The 23,388-nt window shown below is 41.2% G+C and overlaps 1 protein-coding gene across 1 annotated transcript; it reads right to left on the bottom strand.

The window, feature by feature from the left end:
- Positions 1 to 940: 940 nt before the first annotated feature.
- PDE6H (phosphodiesterase 6H) lies at positions 941 to 5,701 on the bottom strand. Its single transcript, XM_026502358.3, has 3 exons — positions 5,415 to 5,701; positions 4,166 to 4,206; positions 941 to 1,424 (listed from the first exon to the last, which is right to left on the bottom strand). Exons 1-3 carry the CDS (start codon positions 5,546 to 5,548, stop codon positions 1,348 to 1,350), a joined length of 252 nt encoding a protein of 83 aa, XP_026358143.1. The 5' UTR covers positions 5,549 to 5,701; the 3' UTR covers positions 941 to 1,347.
- Positions 5,702 to 23,388: the final 17,687 nt, after the last annotated feature.

Genomic DNA, 23,388 nt, shown 5'->3' with positions numbered 1-23,388 from the left:
TGCTGTTGGAAGTGAACTTCAGACCACATCAATGGGCTCCTTTGTCTTCTGACTTCCAATGGGGTTTATCCAATGGGAGGCATCAACAGGAGAGTAGAGAATGGGAGGAGAGTAACATTGGGTTAGTGATGAGCCTCACCCCACCCCCTCCTGATTACACACAGGATCACTGTGGGGTGGCTGCGTCCTTCGACAGCCCTCTTGGGGGCCTTTCTTATAGAAAAGACCTTCTGGGGTTCCGTCAGGTGTAGCGTTGGAAACGTAGTCCCAACATTGTCGCTAGCCCCAAATTACAGAGTAATTTACTGGCGGAGCTAGGATTAGAACCCAGATCTCTTTCCTCTCTATAATCCTGCCTCTCTTTTCAGTTAATTTACTCCATTCTTTTACCACAGATTACAAAACTGAAATGAAGAAATTAATGCAGCTAGTACCCAAAGCATCCAAGTCAGACAGAGGCAGCCTTTGAATTGCACAATTGCCTTGAAAGTACTGGGGAAAGATAGCTATGTGCACATTACATTTGACACAACCTCAAGGGTGAAGCAACCCATCATTTTATTTAGAGGGTTCAACTACCTGTCCTTTGCATCTGAGTCTAAACTTAATAGCATCTAAATCTTTTCAATCAACTGAGCCAAGACACTGAACGGAAGGCTCACATTATCAGATTCCTGAGTTTAAATTGCCAGTCTTCCATCAACATAAGGCTGTCCAATTTGTACAGCTGCATGGGACCGCAGGGATAACCCAGTTCAATACAATTTACACCTGGAACGTGCATGACTTACAAAGTTGCAGAGCAGAATCAGGGCTTGACTCTTAATTCCTATGCTCTTTCACATGTCCTGTGCTTGTTTCCTGGAGGACTGTGCCTTCTTCGCTTAATTGGCTCTCAGAACAGGGCGTCAGATATTAACACAACCGCGCCATCAGATTCAAGGTAAGTATCTCCTTTATTAAATGAGAAGGGGAAGGGAGTGACGTAAGTGTTATCTTAAAAAGCTACTACTAATTACAGGGAATGCCTAGTACAAATAGATTTGAAGGACTTAACAAATAAAATTTAGAGAACTATCAACGAATTCTAACCAGCTGGTAGGAAAAGGTGGTCAAGTTTGAAAGACCCTAACGAAAGTCAATTTGCATCCACTATTCTGAGCTGAACTATATAGCGAGAGAGAGTCTGACATTAAGAGAACTCTTCATAGCAATTTAGGGGAAATGACTGTGTAAGCTAAGAAACCACTTCCGGACAGCTGAATTTCAAGCCTCTGGCAGCTCAATAGGGCAAAAGTAATCAAAACTACAGCTGATGATATTGAGAATGGCAAAGAAACTTGGTCATCAGATGATCCCAAACTGAGCGAGCTCATGCAATTCCAGGTGGCTGAATGCCTCCCAGGGACAAATCACCGTGATATCTGCAAGAGAGGGAAGAAGAACTTGTAAGCCAACCTCACTCCCCTGGGGCCCCAGAGCGTCTTCTGCTCAAGAAGACATCCTTTTGGCGCAGACCTCACTCCTCTCTCCTGTTTGTTGTCTCAGAAACCAGGAAGTTATCTAGAATGGCCCTGCCACCCAGGAAGGATTAGACCGATTGCTTAATTAATCCCTTGCAGGGTTCTGATGCCCCAGGACAGGCCCCCCTAGGTAGGCATCTTCATTGGTTTCGTTCTGTACCTTTTTGGGGAGGTGACCCAAGGCTTTTGACTGGAACTAGCCTGAGGGGGTGCGGGTCACTGATCAAACGGGGTCTCCTCAAAGTACAACCACTATGGAAGGAACACAAGTGGAATTCTAGTCAGGCCAAGGGTTAGAATGAGAAATAGAGGCATTTCAAATTCCCATGATCTGGAAATTCACTGCCTTCTTATTTCCTACCCATTCAGATGCATTCCTTGGGGCTTCTCTGACTCAATCTTTAGTTCCTTTATATTTTGAAATGCCTACTATATCCAGTCGCATACTGAGAAGTAATCTCCAGGCATCTACTGATCCAATTTTTTGCTTCAGGCAATAAAATATTATTATCCCTGAATTACAGAGAAGCTGACTGGAACCCAAAGAGATTAAATACCTACGAAAAAATCAGAGTTATAGAGATGGGACTAAAACCAAGTCAAAGATCTCAGATCTCCCCCGAGCATAAAGTGCTTTCCAGTATTCTGGATATGTTGGCTGTCTTATATATCTGCTGGTCTTATATACATCTGGCCAAACGACAGAAGCAGTTGATTTAGGAGAATAGCAAATGAGCTTTATAAAATAGCTGGAAAATGTATCTGAGATCCCAGGAATGGCATTTGACTGTAAAAAGCAAATACACTGAAAATTGCCTGGAAGGACACTGATTACTGATTACACTGTTTATCAAAACTGTATTGCATGAGTTGAAGACATGTCCACTCAAAAACCTGCCCAATGGGATACCTGGGTGGCTCAGTCGGTTAAGCATCTGCTTTCGGCTCAGGTCGTGATCCTGGGATCCTGGGATGAAGTCCTACATCGGGCTCCCTGCTCAGCCAGGAGCCTCTTTCTCCTTCTCCTCCACTCCCCCCGCTCATGCTCTCTCACTATCTTTCTCTCAAATAAATACATAAAAATCTTAAAAAAAAAAAAAAAAACACCTCACACTGGGTGTTATACGCAAATAATGAATCATGGAACACGACATCAAAAACTAATGATGTACTGTATGGTGACTAACATAACAATAAAAAAATTAAAAAAAAACAAACAAAAATCTCACAATAATGTTTATAGCCATGTTAGTCATAATCGTGAAAATTTGGAAGCAACAAAATGTCTTTTAGTAGGATAAGCAAATTGTGATACAGCCATAGAATGAAATATTATTCTGTGGTTAAAAAGGAAATGAACTATCAAGCCATAGAGGACATAGAGGAAGCTTAAATGAATAAATATTGCTAAGTGAAAGAAGCCAGACTGGAAAATCTATATACTGCATGATTCTAACTCTATGGCAATCTGGAAAAGGCAAAACTTCTGAGAGTAAAAAGATTTGTGTTGTCAGGAGTTTGTGCAGGGCCGGAGAAGGGATGAACAGATGGAACACAGGGGATTTTTAGGACATCTATTCTAGTATATACCTGCAATGGCGGGTACCCAACACCGCGCATTTGTCAAAACCCAGACGACACAAGGAATGAGTCCTAATAAAAGCTATGAATGCTGGTTAATAGTAATGGTCCCAATACTGGTTCATCATTTGTGACAAATGTGCCACACTAATGCAAGATGCTAAGAAGAGGGGAGGGGCGCCTGGGTGGCTCAGCGGTTAAGCGTCTGCCTTTGGCTCAGGGCATGATCCCAGCATTCTGGGATCGAGCCCCACATCAGGCTCCTCCGCTATGAGCCTGCTTCTTCCTCTCCCACTCCCCCTGCTTGTGTTCCCTCTCTCACTGGCTGTCTCTATCTCTGTCAAATAAATAAATAAAATCTTAAAAAAAAAAAGATGCTAAGAATAGGGGAAACTATGTACAGATGTATATAGGAGCTCCATGCTTTCTGCTTAAGCTTTCTGTAAACCCAAAATGGCTCTAAAAAATAAAGTTTAGTATTTTTAAAATAAAGATCCAGTCATTTTCATTCATTATCCAATGAATCAAATTATTCTAGCCAACTAAAAAATATTGTGTTGGATACATTCAATGTGTAGGCCCTGTTCTGGGTGCCGGAGACTATGTAAAAAGAGGAAGTTGGTTAGGGAGTGGTTTGTCTGGTAGAGTGAAAAATTTCTCCAGGCCCCTCCCTTGTTTCCAATACCTCGCTCTGTGGCCTCAGATTGTCACTTAGCTCCTCTCTGTCTCAGAATTCTCTTCCGAAGAAACGATGAAGTTGGGATAGACAAACCCTGAGAATCTTTCTACCATGAAAGTCTACAACTCACCATTAGATGTCCTCAAGCGTGGTTTAACAGAACAAGAGGATTTAGTATCTTTGGGCCATAGCTTGGTTGCTGTGAGAGTTTTTGCCTCTGGGCACACGTGTACTTAGGAGGGTAAACTAAGCCCCACACTTTTATGTCTTCAAGGAACTGCTGCCTTAACTATTTTCTGTAATTTTTCATGGCCCTTTGAGGCCTGAAGTATGGATAGTGGTGAAATTTCCAAGTGAAAGTGCACAGCCTTGGGTGGCTCACCTGTTCCCAGACCCTCCATGCCTGGAATGTCATCTCCAAATCTATAGGAAAAAAAGAAAAATTAGCTGTTATCAAGGTGGAAGGATCTTGAAATGACGCATATAGAGAGCTTTCTGACTAAGAGGGAAGAAGAGGTTTAAGGTTTTGTCTTTGAGAAATATCTTTTATTTGCATTGACCTGGGGCAAAGACAAAGTCACTCAGGCTGGTTTCAGACGGTGTGTCCCAATGGAGAGAGATTTTCCCCTGTAAAAATTTAGCCTAAGACAACTGAGAGCCAGATAGAACTATCCCTGGGGCAATTTAGTCAAGCTCCACTTCTAAAAATAGAAATTGGAACGGGGTGGGGTGGTGGCTCCAGGGTGTTTCAGTGGGGTCTGCGTCTGCCTTCCGCTGGGGTCATGATCCCAGGGTCCTGGGATCGAGCCCCACATCAGGCTCCCTGGTGTTTCTCCCTCTCCCTCTGCTGCTCCCCCTGCTTGTGCTCTCCCTCTCTCTCTGTCAAATAAAGAAATACATAAAATCTTTAAAAACAGAAGAAATTGGAATGAAAACACAGTACGAAAGACATTAAAATGATTAATTCATCCGTTTGGTTAGCTACCCAAAAGCATTTATCAAGCATTTACTATGTGCCAGGCATTGTATTAAGCATAGGGAATTTAGGAAAAAACTAATTTTCTCTGAGGAACTTCAATCTCAGAGAACAGATGTAAATAAACAAATGTAATGTAAAACAGTACAAGTTATGACAGCTGAACGTACGAAATGCAAATATGGAAGTCATGATCACATTTGTCTAAAAGAGTCAGTAATGGCTTCAAAAGAGAAATTAACATATGAGTGTACGTTAAAGAGTAAATAGGATTTTGCCAAGAAGAGAAAGAGAAAAATAAAAACTGAAGACTTAATATTTGAAGCCATAAAAATAAACTCTGTGTTCTGGCAATGGCCAGTGTTTTAGTACTCCAAATTAAACTGCAGGGTGTGCTGGTGAAGAGGAGCAGTCCAGAAAAGTCTGGAAGGTCAAGTCAAAGGTTGCTGTGACAGGCTCCATTTGCCATGTTAAATGTGACCACAGACCTGGGGGGTGAGAAAGAAAGCATTCTAGGGCTAACAACGTGATTCAGCAAAGATTGTGGTAGAGAGGGAAATAGAGAATGGGGTGGAAATCTTTGTAAGTGTATTTAATATTGGGAGCATTAATTTCTCAAAAAAATAGAAAGTCTTCTTTTTCATTTTGGTCTTACCCTTTCACACCTTTCTTAGGAGGTTTGCTCTTGAACTGGCGAGTCTGTCTCTGCTTGAACTTGGGGGGCCCCTTGCGTGGGGTAGTGGGACCCTGGTTTGAAGCTGGAGGAGCCAAAGTAGTGTTGTCACTCATTCTGATGTCCTTGGGTGTCTGATGGTTCTCTGTCAGATTCCTTAGATGGTGAGAGGGAAAAAAAGGCCCTTCAGGGTACAGGGACCGTTGCTTCTTAGACTCTCACTGGAAACAGCAGAAAAGCTCAGGACTTTGTGTTGGCACAAAAGGGAAGAACTTATCATCTTTTAAAGACATTTTCAAGAAAATATGGTATAAATCAGTGGAGGCACTCAATGTAGTGGGATGTAGACTGACAACAGACAGATTTACAAATCAAAAATCTAGGTAGATGCGTTATTTCAATCGTCCCTAGCTTTCTATGTGAAATTATTATGATATGTACTTCCCTCCTGTGAGGACCAGTTCCACCATCTGTGAACACAGAGAAACGGACTCAATGCTATTACAGTCTTTACAGCACTGATATGTTCTTTACGCTTTAGATATTTTTCCGACCAGCTACACAATAACCTGACTCTTAGTGTTTATTGCCTCACATTTTATGGGCTTTTTACTTTACCGTAAAGTAAATCCTTATTTTGTTTAAACCTCATGTAATCAAGATACTTCTCTCCTCGTTCTGGGGGATAACAATGGAGTCATCTGAACAGGGGGAGCTCTGAACCAGAGACAGTAACACCCATGTAGTATGTGATACATCCCAGTACACACACACACACACACACACACACACACGCACACACACATGCACGCACACACACACACACAAATAGGGAAATCAATGATCAAGGGAGGGTGATTACGCAGTAAGTTTGTGCTTTCACTCCATAGTCAGACACGAAGTTCTTTAGGAACCCATTTCTCTGAAATGTTCAACATTTCTTCCTATCCAAATCATGGACTTAACCCATATGAGTTTCACAGACTTTGATTTCAGCTATAGAAATATACATTGTCATTCTTTGAGTGCAAATACAGATGCATTAACAAGATAAATTTTAAAAGTAAATATGCTGGGGCGCCTGGGTGGCTCAGTCGTTAAGCGTCTGCCTTTGGCTCAGGGCGTGATCCTGGAGTCCTGGGATCAAACCCGCATCGGGCTCCTCCCCTGGGAGCCTGCTTCTTCCTCTCCCACTCCCCCTGCTTGTGTTCCCTCTCTTGCTGGCTGTCTCTCTCTCTGTCAAATAAATAAATAAAATCTTCAAAAAATAAAAATAAAAAATGAAAGTAAGTACGCTAAGCTAAAGGATGATGTTGTTTCTTTCTCCTTTTCTATCACAAAAGTTGATAACACTTCTCCTGGGAAGGAAGATTCTAAAAACTCCGAAGACCTTCTAAGTAGCCTTAATCTCTTTCCCTGAGATAAAACCTTCTGTGCTCTGATACCTGGAAGACTTATTTATTTATATAATCTATACATTATAGATTTATGCTAATATTCTTAGCTTCACCTCTCCCTGACCATGTTTGGCCTATGCTAACCATCTTTCTCTTTCCCTACCACACTGAACATGCCTCAAATCTTCTATTGTATGACTTCAATTTCATCAACCTTTCTTATTACTTTCAGAATCAGTTTAAATTATTATCCTTGCCTAAAAGATATTTTTTTCCTTATCTTCTTTTCCCCAAGTAGTATTTTCATTTTCCCCTGCTAGTTCTCAACTTCTTCAACAGAAACGCATTGTCTCATCTGTGAGTGGGTACCAGGGATGGTGAACCTGGCCAGGGTTCTGGATCACTTGCTCATGCCATGGATCTTGGGTTAATTCCCCACTGGAATGTGTTCCAGTGGGCTTGTTTTTCCATTTTTGTTCATTTCTGTGGCCTCGAAACCTAGAACAGTGCCTGGCCCATAGCAGTTATGCCATCTATATTTGTCAAATGGGTGAACAAATAAGTGGAGAAGTTGAACTAAGACCTTGAACATTGGGTCATGAGATCCTGACCCTGGGACTTCTCCACCAAACCACAGAGAAGGCATCAGTTGGTCTTCACCTCACAAAGCTCTCCGTGACTTTAGGAAACGGGCTGCCAGCTCACCTGTTCACTGAATCCAGTTCTTGTGCTGTGGACCCTCTCTTGCCCTGGTAAACAGGCAAAGTTTGTGTCTCTTCCAAGTGTGGTTGGGACCATGGAAACTGCTGGTGGGCAGCCAAGAGCAGCATTTTTCTCGGAGTTTACCATCAGTAACTGACACATCCCAGCTGGGACAAAGCCACAGAGGAAAACTAGAGAATTTCTCTCAGATCAAGATTTTTGGACCTCTTAATTCTTTCAAAGTAGTAAGAGAGCACACATTTTCCTTTCTCTCATCTGGAGAGCTTACTAGGATTAGGATTACCAGATTTAACAAATAAGAATTCAGGACACCCAGTTAAATTTTAATTTCAGATAAATAACGAATGGGGTTTTTGTTATAAGTATATCCCAAATATTTCATGGTACATACCTATACAAAAAATTATTTGTTGTTTATCTGAAATTCTCACTTTACTGGGTATCTTCTATTTTTATCTGGCAGTTCTATCAAGGATCCTACTACGTTAGATCCAGAGTCTATAACATGAGGGCCTAAGGTAAACTAATCAAATTACCCTTTGGGGGCAATGCAATGTAAAGACTATGTGCTTTAGAATCAAATAAACATAGTTTCAAATCCCTGCTCCACAAAAATTGTCTATGTGACCTTGGATAAATTGCATAACTTATCTGCACCTCATTCCATTTATAAAATGAATCAAATATACATTCCTTTTAGAGTTATGGGGAAAAGCAAAGGGCATAATGTAAATAAGTGCTCAGTGCAAAGTGCTCAAAAAATTAGTAACTATGTAATAGACCTTCTAGGAGTCAAGGAAGCCAGGCAAACAAATCTATGACTGGGACACAGGTTCACCTGCCCTCCCTACACCCTTTCTCCCGGGCCAACTGTTGAAGAGCCCTTGTCATGTACCAGAGAGGTGACTGTCATCAGCACTCGCTGGGTAATCTTTTGCATTCCTCCAACACCCTACTAATTTATGCCTGGTCTTGAAATTCTGTCTTAAGCTTTCCTTGGATTCCTTTGACATCCTCAAAAGCAGCCCCAAAGAACTTAAAAATCACACTTGACTTGCATCTTTCCTTGATTATACTTCCCCTTTTTTCTTGTAAATTTCTTTTGCGTATTTACATATTTAATTGTGAAATTGCACCTCTAGGCTCAGACGGAGTTCCTGTCTAGGTGTGATGAGTTATGTAAAGGAATTCTCTTCAGAAAGTGTTACATAGGGGCGCCTGGGTGGCGCAGTCATTAAGCGTCTGCCTTCGGCTCAGGGCGTGATCCCGGTGTTCTGGGATCGAGCCCCACATCAGGCTCCTCTGCTAGGAGCCTGCTTCTTCCTCTCCCACTCCCCCTGCTTGTGTTCCCTCTCTCGTTGGCTGTCTCTATCTCTGTCAAATAAATAAATAAAATCTTTAAAAAAATAAAAAATTAAAAAAAAATTAAAAAAAAAAGAAAGTGTTACATAACAGTGGCCTGGTTAATCCCTGGATCCTCATGAAACTCAGACTTTGCGCTGTGGGTAAGAATTTTATGTTTGTCGTGCATTTCATGTATGATATTTCATTTTTGAGTATGTAGGACAATCAACTGACTTGCAGTTGCCCTCCAGTTCTCCCTGTAAAACCGTGGGGAAGAGCAGAACAAATATGACCTTTTCCTGCCTTGGAAGTCACTTTTGTCCACCACACATATCACCAAAGGCTAAATTTATCCTGGTCATGCTTTCCCAGGAATTAAAAGGGCATCCCTCAGGCTAAATAATCCTCGATCTAGTGTCAGACTTGATTTTAGCTCTAAGAAGATGTTTCACATTTTTGCCTCCCAAAAGTGTCAAGGAGTTCATTCCTTTGTGAGGCAGAATGGCTTTCTATTTTTAAAGCAATGTTAGCCCTTCCCCTTTTGAAGAGTCTGAACTGTTGTTCTGCAGAAGGAAGTGGATGCAACAAAGTAATCCGTCAAGACGTAGTTTTGTAGGGAACCAGAGTTAGTGTCACCTTGGACCCAAGGCAATGGAATTCAGCTGGAGGAAGCGACAGAGTGTGATTATCTATTAATCCCAGCTAAGGAAGAGAGTTTCAGAGGTCCCGAGTCAGGATCTCTGATGCTGCTATTATCACCCCAGACTTCCAGATCTCTCCTTCTCAGCAAAGATATAGGCAAATAGACAATTCTATTGTTGAGGGGCCAAGAAAGGGGGTGGGGAGGAGATAGGAGCAGGAGTGGTCTCCCTGCACTGATGGGGTTGGGCCCATAAATGTCCCCAGGGTCCTGCTGAGAGCCAAGGAAGACCCAAACCAAAGCCATGAAAAGACAAAAACAAAAGTACAGCAAGTACCTTCCTTCAGATTGGAAAAAGCAAACATTTCGACCTCAGAAGAAGGCTAAGCCACCCACACTGCACTGGGGTCATGCCTGGCTGGCTCTTGACTCTCTTTCTCCTTATTCTCACACTCTCATGTCCCCCCTCTTATATTTTGGTCTTTTTCAAGCACACCGTGGGAGTACAGACTGTTTGCTCTGTGGTCATTTAGTGACCCAGATCCCTCCTTTCCCAGAAAACTGGGAGCCACAAAAAAGAAGGAGTCAGTTCGGGGTTCTTTCAAAATAAGTTTAGTAATCAAGTTTTGCAGTAATAATAATGTAATAATGAAGTTTCGCTTATTAGTTGGCTGCATGACATTATAAGGCAATTCGGGTGTATTTCCTTCATGTGTTCTCCTAGTTTCATTCCCGGCCCCAGTCCAGGCCCACTGGTTCAGTGTGTTTTCTTCCATTTCTTTATTTTAGAGCCAGATCAACCCTCCACCACCCACAAAGCCTTTCAATTACAGCCTACTTAAACACCAGAAGTTGAGAAATACTCACAGCGTTGAATGTTGCTCCCATAAACTGCCCAGTTGCCCTCTTCAAAGCAGATGAATAAAGGATCTTTGCATCCTGATTTATCTCCCTGTAATACCACATGCTTTGTAATCCCACTGTTATGAGCTTAGAGCACCAACCCAGGTGCAAAGAAGTTAGAAGAATAAGAGGTGAGACTGGGACAGGCTTAGGAGTTTTCTGATAATTGAATACTCTCACAAAACTGACTTGTGCTCTCTCCTGTCAATAAATAGCTATTGAAAGCACAAATGCACACCAAGTGTTGATATCCAGGGGTATATTTGTACTTGGTGATTCAATATCTCTCGTCTTCCTCCATTCCCACCATTAGTCCTTGCTGTCTCTCATTCCTTCCCTTTCCCTGACACACACACCCTCAATCGTAAGTCAATCCCCACCACACACACTTCATGTCATAATTCTTATGGGACTCTACATTACTGGAAAGAAGAGAGTGAATCAACGTGTCCCCTGATGCAGTAGGGACACTGGGATGCTGATTGTGTGAGCAATGACATTGAAAAGTATACAATATCTCTCCCTAAGAGGTTCTGTATATATTTCCTCAGTAAGATGGAACCACAAATCAAAAATGACACAAAATTCAGTGGTACTTGATAGAGAAGGAGCCCAGCTTATCGGAGATAACTATTAACTGCTGGCATTTATTTGAAAACTGATTGCTGGATCTTCCATATCAAAGGCTTCGGGGTAGAGGGCTCAAGCTACAATTCAATCCATCGGTACACTTGGCTTCAGGCTTTCCATTACATTGAGCCAGTAGTATTCATTTGTACATCACTTTGTATAGACCTTAGTCTATATGCTAGTGTCATTAAGCTCTTTTGACAGATTTATCTTAGGGAAATAAAGTGATTTATTCAAGGCTGCATATAAAGTTAGTAGTGGTGCTAGGATCAAGGCCCAGATCTGGGAACACCTTGCACACTCTGCTATCTTTCTATTATACTACAGTAAAGCCGAATGGACCAAGATGCATGTGTTGCTGGTCTCTCTCATGCCTTGCCAGTGAATTGTAATGTGCCTTTCCTGAATTGTCACTTGTTAGAGAATGGCACTCCATAAGATTACAGAGAAAGAAGGTCAATTTATCCTTCCCAGGCAGGGAAAGAGTCTTAACTGACAGCCCCAAGCAGATTACATGGGCAGCTACACAGTTTATGGGTTTGTTTGGTTTTTTTTAGGCTTTCTTTTGGTCCTCACCAAAATGAGAGGAGTTTTGAAGCAGCAAATGTATTGCAGAGCCAGCAGAGTGTCCGGTGTCTGGATGAGTCTTTCCACTCCCACCTCTGTGTCTCCATTACCGTTCAGGCCTTCCCTCTTACACACCAGGAGCATAGATATTGAGATTCACCCATTCTCTATTTCTTTGTTGAAGGACTGCAATTCATAGAGGCAGTGAAAAGAGCAATAAGCTGAATGTTCTAGAGTGTTGCTGCTCGAAGTGTAACAGCATCCACACCACGTGAGCATTTGTTAGAAAGGCAGGACCTTAGGCCCTGCTCCAGACTTTCTAAACCAGAAGCTGCATTTTTAACAAGGTATCAAGGTGATTTGTTTGCTTAGTATTATTTGTAGACCCATGGGCAGGCTTGATTTCACCACATCTCTGCTATGTGACAAGATTGCCACCTCTTCAAGTCTCAGTTTCTTCATGTCTTATGTCATAATGTGCCAACGTTCTCAATGTTTTCCATCTCAACACACTTGAGAAAGATAAACCACCCTGATCAATAACAGGCTTTGTAACCAGTGATTCTCAATGTTGGAAGAAGGGGGAGGGTGTTGTACCATAACTCTTCTCCCTCCCAGGGAGAACCAGAAGAATGGAATGTAAGGAGTGGATGTATGACCACGTATATAGTTTGAAAAACTCTTCTGAAGTGATTCTAATTTAGCTCTCAAGGATTTATGATTAGAAAATTCTTTAATTGCTTTAAAGACTTAAAAATTGATTTTCCATCTAGTTCTGAACCAAGATGGAGTAGAGATTTCTTCCCATTCCTCTGCTAAGCAGCTGAAATTCCTAGATATTATATATAGAACAAACATAAGAGTATTTTAAAAGGTCAAGAGAAGAAGAAAGACCAAATAGGGAATTCAGCACCCTAGGAATAATGTGGCAGTACATTCCTTGAGTTCTCTTTTAGTTTTGTGTGTCCTGAACTAGAGGCAAGAGAGGCAGCAACCCAGAAACACAAACAGGAGCAGATAAAAAAATCCTCTCAAAAAGCCTACTTTTTGAGGCGCCTGGGTGGCTCAGTCGTTAAGCGTCTGCCTTCGGCTCAGGGCATGAGCCTGGCGTTCTGGGATCGAGTCCCACATCAGGCTCCTCCGCTGGGAGCCTGCTTCTTTCTCTCCCATTCCCCCTGCTTGTGTTCCCTCTCTCGCTGGCTGTCAAATAAATAAATAAAATCTTAAAAAAAAAAAAAAAGCCTACTTTTTCTAGACAAATGACCAGGAAAGATGTAATCTAGTAAGGCAGAAAACAATTAAACAAAAATCAGCCTGTGCCATGGAAACAAATCCAACATCATGGTGGGGCGGGGGGGGAAGGCCAATATCAACCCCATCAGCACAGGTTGAGTAACTAGACTTCCATCTGGCCCTGCTATAATTAGGTAAACCTACCCCACCCCAACCTGAGTAGTCTCACAGAAGGCCACATGGGGATCTTAGACTTTCATCTCCAACCGGTGATAGCGAGGCACCCTCTTCTTTCCTACCAGAATGGTGTCAGAGGAGGCCAAGTGGGGAATTTTCACCACTCTTCAGCAATAACAAGGTACCTAAAGAAGAACAAAATGAAAATTGTAGAACTGAAAACTACAGTAACCAGCACAAAAAAGTCAATCGATGGGCTTGACAACAGAAAGAAGACAAAAGAAAGAATCAGTGAACCTGAAACTAGAACAATAGAAATTACCCTGTCTGATCAAAAAAGAGAAAATAAATAGAAAAGAAGAAGGAGGAGGAGGAGGAGAAAAAGAAAAAGAAGAAGAAAACAACAACAACAACAACAACCTCAGAGACCTCAGAAACTAAAAGATTTAACATGCATGTCATCAGAGTTCCAGGAAAGAAGAAAAGGATGAGGCTAACACAGGTACTTGAAAAAATAATGACTGAAAATTTCTTAAATTTGATGAAAGACATAAGCTTATGGAATCAAGAAGCTATCAAACCCCAATGGGATAAACCCAAAGAAATCTATGCCAAAGCACATCATAATCAAATGGCAAAAATAAAGACAAAACAAATTTTGAAAGCAATTAAAAAATATACATATAGCACCTTACCTAGAGGTGAAAAAATGGAATGACGGAGGATTTCTCATCAGAAACCATGGGGCCAGAAGAAAGCACAACATTTTTCAAGTCCTGATAAAAATAGAATTGTCACCTCTGTCTGTGAATTTATCCTTCAGGAATGAAGGGAAATAAAAACACCCTAATAACCAAAGACTAAGACAATCTACTCCCAGAAGAACCACACTGGAAGAATGACAAAGGAAGTTCTTTAAACAGAAAGGAAATAACAATTTTTGAAAATGAAAATTTTGAACATCTAGAAAGAAAAAACACTGAAAAATGAGAAAACATGGGATACAAGGGGATGTGTGCAAGACAGGAAACTCAACCACATTCAGCAGGGCCTTGTGGAGACTGAAACACTGTTGGAGACACTGTCAAGTTCTAAAGATCTGGTCAGTTTGTATCTTCAGGGACGGTACCCATTGTTCCCCGTTCCAAGTGGCTATTCTTTCTACCTGTTCCTCTACAACTCCTGCTGCCACTGAGTCTTAAGAGAATTTGAGTAGCCTGGCTAATTAGTTAAGTACACATTGCCTCTGTGAGGCAGAACAATTCTACCAGGTTACTTCGTTGGTCATTGGCTAACCGCATCAGGGCTAACCTTTGATCAGTTGTCTATCTCTAACCTTATCAACCAGGTCATGGAGTCACATGGCTCTAAACAAGGTGACTGATGACCAAAAAATTTCTCTGGATGAACCTTGGTTGTGCTGGACATAAGATTTCAAAGACATAAGAAATCAAGCCAGCAGAAAACTTACTGGGAAAAGAAAAAGAATCATTGGTGTATGTAATGACATCAATAAATATGAAACACATTTTACTAAGTGAAAGAATCCAGAGTTGACAGGCCCTATTGTATCTGATTTCATTGATGACATTCAGAAAAGGCGAAACTACTACGAGGTTAGAGAACTGATCGGTGGCGGCCAGGGGTTGAGAGAAGTCAATTGCACGTAAAGGGACAAGGCAAGGGATTTTAAAGGGTGGTGGAATTATTTGGTATCTTGATTGTAGTGGCGGATATACAACTCCACGCGTTTGTCAAAACACATAGAGAAGGAGTTTTACTGCATGCAAATTTAAAAACGAAACATCATAAAAATACTTTTAAAAATTATGTTTCATAGCTCTGTAATCCTTGGTTCTGGATACTTTCTGACAGATGGGAAAGTATTATTAATCACATACAGAAAGAGAGTTAAAGGGCAGGTACTAAGTAATTAGAAAGTAATTACAATTTTAGCCGTCCTATAAGCTCCTTAAACGAGCGCTAATCTCTAATCCTTCTTTAGTGTTTCTTAAAATACCTTTGAGTAGGAAGACACACATCAAAGACACATTTCCTCTCCATTTGGATTCTACTAGACTGAGATTCCCACTCTCATTAGTACACAGTGGACTTCAGAGAGGAACACCCTAAATGTGAAGAAGGAAGGTAGAAGGCTGCCCCCAACTTCTCTTCATATCCCGTGATATTTATGCATTTTCCAGAACAACATGGCTAATCTTGAAAAAAATAACTTATTAATTAAAATACAATACTCCTTTCAGAAAATAGGGAAGAGGGAACCGTTCTCAACTCATTTCATAAGGCCAGTTTTCGCCTCATAAAATTTTTTAACACTAAAACCAAAGACAGTAAAAAGGAAAAATACTGACCAATCTCTCTCTTGAATTCAAATGTAAAAATCCTTAACAAAATATTAGCAAATCAAACACAGGAATATACAAAAATAATAATATACCATGATCAAGTGAGATTTATTCCATGTATGCAAGACTATTTAAAGCCTAACTAATTAACATAATGCACAATATCAACAGTCTAAAGAAGAAAGATCATATGATCGTATCAATTGACATAGAAATGCACAGAAAATGCATTTAGCAAAACCCAGTGCCCATTTATGATAACTCTCAGGTAACTAGAAATAGAAGGGAACTCATCAAGAGCATCTTCAAAAAACCCCAGCCCACCAAACAAACAAAAAAACCCTCAGTTAACCTCATAGTTAATTGTGAGAGTCTGAATGCTTGTTCTCTAAGACCAGGGACAAGTCAAGGATGTGTGTTCTCCTCACTCTTATTCAACATGGTACTGAAAGTTCTGGCCAATGCAATAGGCATGAAAAAAATAGAAAGCATATAGTTTGGAAATGAAGAAATGAAGCTGTTTCTATTTACAGATGACATGATGGTCTACATAGAAAAATCCTAAGGAATCTGCATTTTAAAACTATCCTATAACTAATAAGTGCGTTCAGCAAGGTTGAAGCATACTAGACTAATTACAGAAAAATCAATTGCATTTATACATAACAATGAATAAATGGAAATGGAAACTTAAAAAGTAATGTCATTCATAATTGCTCTAAAGAAAATGAAATACTTAGCATGCACGAGATTTGTGTGATTAAAAACTACAAAATCCAATTTTTAAAAAGATTTTTAAAAAGAGAGCGTGCAAGCATGAGCAGGGGGATAGGAAGGCCCAGGAAGAAGCAGGCTCCCAGCTGAGCAGCGAGCCCTGATTCAGGATTGGATCCCAAGACCCCAGGATGATGACCTGAGCCAAAGGCAGACGCTTAACTGACTGAGCCACCTAGGCACCCTACAAAATCTAATTTAAAAGAAATCAAAGCAGACCTAAATAGTCGAAAAAACATACCATGCTTATAGCTTAAAAGACTCAATATAGTAAAGATGTCAATTCTCACTAAATTGATCTATGATTATTGCAATTCCTATCAACATTCCAGCAAGGTTTTCTGTGGACGTAGATAAGTTTATTCTAAAATGTAGAGCCAAAACAAATTTTGAAAGAGAAAAAAGTAGGGTAGGAAGAAATCACTCTTCCTAATGCTAAAGCTTACTTCATAGCTACGGTAGTCAAAACAGTGTGGTAAAGGAGCGCCTGGGTGGCACAGCGGTTAAGCGTCTGCCTTCGGCTCAGGGCGTGATCCCGGCGTTATGGGATCGAGCCCCACATCAGGCTCCTCCGCTATGAGCCTGCTTCTTCCTCTCCCACTCCCCCTGCTTGTGTTCCCTCTCTCGCTGGCTGTCTCTATCTCTGTCGAATGAATAAATAAAATCTTTAAAAAAAAAACAAAAAAAACCAGTGTGGTATGGACAGAGGGACAGACTCCCAGATCAGGGAAACAAAGTAAAGAACCCAGGTGCAGACCCACACAAATATGCCCGATTAACTTTTGACAAAGGTACAAAAGCAATTAAATGGAGGGAGTAGCTTGTTCAACAAATGGTGCTGGAGACTGAACATGTAAAGCCTGGACAAATGGTGCTGGGTATTGACTTTTTTCCAAGGACATCATAAAACAAAACAAAACAAACAAAACAAAACAAAAGTGGATCTTAAATCTCAGACTTTATGCACCTAAAATTCCACACCTAACCGCCACACCTTGTATGAAAACTAGCTCAATGTGTATCACAGACGTAAATGTACCATGTAAATCTAGAAAGATTAAGGAAAAAAATAGGAGAAAATCTTCAGGGCCTTGGACTAAGCAAAGAGGTCTTGGACTTGCCAGCAAAAGTACTTCACAGGGAAATCTGATATATTTGACCTCATCAAAATTAAAACTTTTGCTCTGTGAAAATCCCCGTTAAGAGAATAAAAAGACCAACTACATGCTGGGAGCAAATATTTGCAAATTATACACCCAACAAGGGATTTGCCTCTAGAATATACAAAGATCTCTCAAAACTCAATATTCAAAAGGCAAACATGCCAATTAGATAATGGACGAAAAAATACAAAGAAACATTTCACTGAAGAGAACATAGAGATAGCAAGAAGCACATAAATAGATGTTTGCCATACTCCTTCAATAGGGAAACACAAATTAAAACCACAATGAGGAAATGAATCAAGTATGGCTCTCTGGGAGGAGAGAATATTCTCAGAGAGAATAACTCCTGAAACAGGAACCTACTTCTCTTGTAAGGATTAGCAGGGGAGCAGGGGACTAGAATGGAGAGAACAAAAGAGTAGGGCGAGGAGTCTGGAGTGGTGCAAGGGAGGGGCCAGATCATGAGTGCATTAGTTGTTGAATAACATAAAAATTACCTCAAAATTGGGCAGCTCATAACAATAAACATCTGTTATATCCCACAGTTTCTGAGGTCTGTTCAGGAGTAGTATAGCTGGGTGGTTCCATCTTTCATGAGGTGACAGTCAGGCTGCTGGGACCACAGTCATGTGGAGCTGGAGGATTCACCTTCTACGTAGCTCACTCGCACGGCTGTGGGCAGAAATCCTCATTTCTCACCGTGTAGACGACTCTGCATGTCGCTCATATGTCACTTCAGTGTCCTTATGACATGGCACCTAGCTTTCCACAGAACAACTGATCCAAGAGATCAGGAGAGAAGGCATGAAGTCTTTTAAAACAGAGCTTCAGAACTGACATCGCATCACTTCGGCCATGCTGTATTGGCCTCACAGACCAAGCCTGACACAATGTGATCAGGGCTGACACCAGGATCATGGAGGCCATCTTGGAGGTTGGTTACCACAATGAGCACACCGGCAGACCATGGCAAATGCTTCCATTTTATTGTAAATGGGTAAAATGTCCCTAGAAGTTTCAGATGGAAGGAATGATCTGGTCATGAGTGTGCTTCTTACTTGGACTACTTTGAGGAGAATAAATTGTGAGGCTATTGTGGAAGTGGAAAACATACAAGGAGGCGGTTATAAAAGTCTCTGGAGGCATGGTGATGCTAGGGCTAGGCTGCTACAGAGGAGGAGATGAGAAGTAGACAGCAGGTAATATATTGAAAGTAGAGCTTGCGTAAAACAGGATTTTCCTAAATGTGGCCAACTTCTCTTTTTATACTCTCTCAGGGTGGTCTCATCCATTTATATGGGTTAAAACAGTGTTTCTCAAATGTCACAACTTGCCTGCAGAGTGTTTTAAAAACAGATTCCTGACTTCCACCCTAGAGATTCTGATATCACGGGTCTGGAGTTGGCCTGATAATTTGCATTTCTAACAAATTCCTGGGTGATGCCCATCTGCAGATCCACAGACCACACTTCGGGTAGCCTGGTTGAAACTACTATCCAGAGCCTGATGAAGTACGAATCATGAGGTTAGAACTGAAATCCAAGCTTACATACCTTTCTGTCCAAAATCACCTCCTAGAAATGACACAGTTGTTTTCAAACTCAACATGTCCAAACTCAAGTCATAATCTCCCCCAATACATCTGCCCTTTCGTTTGTATTTTCTGTATTAGTTGATGATACCACCAAGGACCCTGTCATTTTTTTTTTAAGATTTTATTTATTTATTTGACAGAGAGACAGCCAGCGAGAGAGGGAACACAAGCAGGGGGAGTGGGAGAGGAAGAAGCAGGCTTCCAGCAGAGGAGCCTGATGTGGGGCTTGATCCCAGAATGTCGGGATCACACCCTGAGCCGAAGGCAGACGCTTAACGACTGCGCCACCCAGGCGCCCCAGACCCTGTCATTCTTGCAAGAAACCCATAAGTCCTCACTCCTCCCCCATGACTCCTCACCTTCGTCCTTCACATCACTCCAATCACCAAGTCATGCCAACTTCACCTAAGTATTTCTTGAGCTGACCACCTCTGCCTATCCCACCTATGAGGGCTCTACTTCAGGCCTGAACAGTCTCCAAATGGGTTTCGTTCCAGCAAACCCATCAACACAACTACCAGAGGAAACGGACTAAACTATAGAGTAAAGTACAAAGCTGTTCCTGCGCCTCCTTTATTTTCAATGGCTCTCCATCGCTGACAGGGTCAAGACCAAGTTCCTTATTCACATAGCATGAGAGGTCGCTGTGATGCGGACCCTGTGCCTGCCCTGCTCCAGCACATTTATTATCCTGATAGAATGTTCACTTTGAAGTCCAGCAACCTTGAGCTGCTTCTTTACAAGTCCCTGCACATGCCACACCACTTTAAGATGCCACGCCTTTGCTCATGGTTTCGCTTTCCTCAAATGCCTTCTCCTCCACTTCCATCCCTTCCCATGTCAAGTAGCCAAAGTCTACTCTCCTGTGTAGACTTTGCGCTGTAATCACTTCCTCCAAGAAGACTTTCTTGATGTCCTTACTAGCTTCTCTCATAGTACCCAACGTACATTTCTTTTCCTAAGCACACACAAAAAGTTTAACTTATTTCTGTCTTCCTCATTACATTGGTAGCAACATGAGGTCTAAGACTGTGCCTTAGAAGTGGGTTTATCTCTGGCCTTGTGCACAGGTCCTGGAATACAGCTGAGAATTCTTAAGGGCTTGTTGAATTTGGAAATGAACCTTTATGCCAAGGCTGTGAACCCCTTCAGAATGTAGTTCCATATGTCATAAACATATATATATGAAGGAAGAAAAAGAAAAATTGGTCTCAGTGACCCCTAATGACACATGACTATACTCATATTCTTATTCCTTCTTCCCCAAGGCAACACTCTAACCAGAGGAAAGAGATGGAGTGGGGGTGCAGAATGTAGGCATTTGTTCTATGTAATTTAGACAGATACATACCTACTAAAGAACTTTACTCAATTTCTTGCATGATTCAGGCAAGTATTGCACTAACTGCTCCAAGGAATACAAGGCACGTAAGACATAGCCCTTTCCTCACGCGTTTTATATTTGGATGGAGAAATAACTCTGCTATTCAGAAAAGAATCACTTAACACAAAGCAGTGCCTACTAAAGTCCTACATTATATTGTATAAACACTGCACACTCTAGTTCAGAAAAAAAGAATATAACACACTTGTCCTGGATCAATGCTGGAAAGCTTCAAAGAAGAAGAAGATAGGCGTTGAATGGCTCAGTTGGTTAAGCATCTGCCTTCCGCTCAGGTCATGATCCCAGGGTCCTGGGAACGAGCCCCACATCGGGCTCCCTGCTCAGTGGGGAGTCTGCCTCTCTCTCTGCCGCTCCCCCTGTTTGTGTTCTCTCTCTCTGTCAAATAAATAAACAAAATCTTTTAAAAAGAATAAGAAGGTAATATCTAAGCTATATATATGTGTGTGTGTGTGTATATATATATATATATATATATGTGAAATGTGTGTGGGCTGATTGTGAGACCTTAGATGAAAATGACTGTCTCCTAGTCAATCTCATATGTGGTCTGCAAAAATAAGCATTGAAGCGTCCTGTGGAATTGACGATGGCAAGGGCTTTCTTAGCCTTGATCATTTATTGAGTATTGAGCACTTACTCTAAGGTAGGAACCCTGCTGGATGCTTTCTCACACATTATTTCCAACCCTTCCAGCAATGCTGAAGGTTAATATCATTCCTGTTTTACAGACAGGCAAACCGAGGCTCAGAGAAATGAAACCATGGCCCACAGATACACTGATGGGAAGACACAGAGACATCTGTCTAACTGTAGCTCCCCCCTCCCCTGTCCCCAGCCAGCTATTGGTGCCTCGTGGACGCATTTCAGAATGGACAGCTTTCAGGGCTGAAAGCCTTTTCTGAGAGTTTATTGTTTCAACTTGTAGCCTCAAAGAAATATGTCTGTGCAAAAAGGGGAAGTCTTAGCAGTCTGCCACAGTCTGTCACTTTTTGAGGTTCATGACAAAGGCACCACCCCACGGAAGGGTTGTCTAGAATTTACCTTTCAGTCGTATGCTTGTAACAACAAAGAAAAGCTGGAAAATTTGTTTGATCTTTGTTCTGGAAACTCCCGTGCAGGTTTCCAAGTTCTGTTGATTTCATTTGGCAGCACAGGGCTAAGATCCTTGGAGTAAGAGCACCCTTACTGTCATGACAGGCATTATCCTGCATCTGGAAAAGCTTAGATACTGGGAAGGGAGTCTGGGTGCATAACACATCTGTGTCAGCATGGACTAGAAGCAGAGTGTCTCCCATCCTAGGCCTCTTCAAAGAGTCTCTTCGTCTGTTTTCCCAGCTGATAAATGCAGGTAACAGTGAACGGTGACAAAGAAAAATGAGAAATGGGAATTTTGCCGAGATCCCTGCCCTGACTGTGATGTTGGGAGGTATTTTAGGAGAACATGGCAGGTGTCCTCCAACTTACTGAAAGCCCATTGCTGTATCATCAAGAAGTGCCTTCAAATGAGCAATTCTTAATCCTTTTGAGGCCATGGACTCCTTTGAGAATTTGCTGAAAGTTATGAATGCTCTCTCCTCCCCCAATAAATACACACACACTGCACACATGCACAGTGATGTTACAGACACTTTCTAGGGGCTCCCCTACCTTCCAGTGTCCATACCCAATGAAGTGCATTAAGAAAAATTGCGGAGACACGTTGGGCTTGATAGGAAAAAGAAAAAGCCCTGTTTGACTAGTGACATCTTCTCTAATAGCATGAAAAATGGGGAGTGGCCTGTGAACTATGAATCTACCATTCCCAATTGTTAAATCCTCCTTGTTCTAAATAATTTCTTCTACCTATGTTATTTTTTCATTCTCCGTCTCCCCTAGAACATAATTTCCACAAGAGAGCGGAGAGTTTGTCTATTGTCTATGGCTGTTTCACTGGTGCCTAGAACAGTAGCTGGGAAAGTAAAGGTGCTCCACAAATATTACTGAAAGAAGAAATGTGTCCCAGCTTGCAAGTACTAAGCTACAAAATTTACTCTCTTCCATGTGAATTAATATTTGCTTCAATTTATAAGACAGCCGGATACTTTTGAGGGCTGCCTTCTATCTGTATCATTTTGAAATTTACAAACTAAGTCTGTATTGAGTTTGCAGGACTTTTGCTAATTTTAATTATATACTGTTTTCCTTTTTATATTTTCCTAGATTAATCTCTTTTCTCCCACCAAATAACCATCATCTCGACTGTTTCATTTCCAGTGACTAAAGACAAGATGGATTTGGTGGCATCAATTTACAAAATAAAGGGAATAAAAAGCACGTTTAAATGACAGGGAAATAAATGTCAGTTTCTCCAAATATATTTGCTTAATTAGTCAGCTCCACACATATTGAAACAATGTGTATTGTTGAATATTGAAATGTCAGTATAAATAAGCAGTTTTTATTGACAGCAGCTTCGGAAATGTATGGAATAAATGTGGCTTGACTGCTTGAAAACTGTTCCTTTCAAGCGTTTAAATATGGCCTCTGCAACTTGTTCCCATTTAAATTACTTCACAAACCAGTTCCTTAAATATGGTACGAAGTCAGCCTTAGTACTTGTTAAGTTACCACAAATTCTGAGTTACGAGACTATGAATTAATGAAGTTTTACGCTATTTTGTAATCCTCATTCCTAGGTTTACTAGAAAGCAGTGCTTTTTTTTTTTTAATTAAAAAATTAGCGAAAACTACAAGTAACACTTGATTGTGCTACAGTGCAAAGCTACATTTTGAAATTACAACCAACAAAACTCCAAAAACCTGTTGGAGGGCAAATCTTTTAAGTTTAGGGCCAAGTATAGGCAGTTAACATTTATAATTCCTTAGCAGTCTGCATTCGCGGCCAGCAAACTTTCAAGATATCTAGCAGATAAGAAAGCTGGCAGAGACCACATAGGAACAGAAGTCAGTGATACGAAGTAAAGTTGATGCGAATTTTTTGCTACTGGTTTTCGGCTACTTGCCTCAGTAAGCTTATGCACTGCGATGACTTGATTTT

Source organism: Ursus arctos, unplaced genomic scaffold, assembly GCF_023065955.2.
Source record: "Ursus arctos isolate Adak ecotype North America unplaced genomic scaffold, UrsArc2.0 scaffold_26, whole genome shotgun sequence".
NCBI lineage: Eukaryota > Metazoa > Chordata > Mammalia > Carnivora > Ursidae > Ursus > Ursus arctos.
Note: the sequence above shows the minus strand (reverse complement) of the source record. Positions and strands in the feature narration are given on the sequence as shown.

Coding starts and splice junctions, on each gene's coding strand:
- PDE6H (XM_026502358.3), bottom strand. CDS start 5,548: ATGAGTGACAACACTACTTTGGCTCCTCCAGCTTCAAACCAGGGTCCC. Junction 4,207..5,414: donor CCTAAGAAAGGTGTGAAAGG/GTAAGACCAAAA, acceptor TTTTTCCTATAG/ATTTGGAGATGACATTCCAG. Junction 1,425..4,165: donor CATGGAGGGTCTGGGAACAG/GTGAGCCACCCA, acceptor CCTCTCTTGCAG/ATATCACGGTGATTTGTCCC.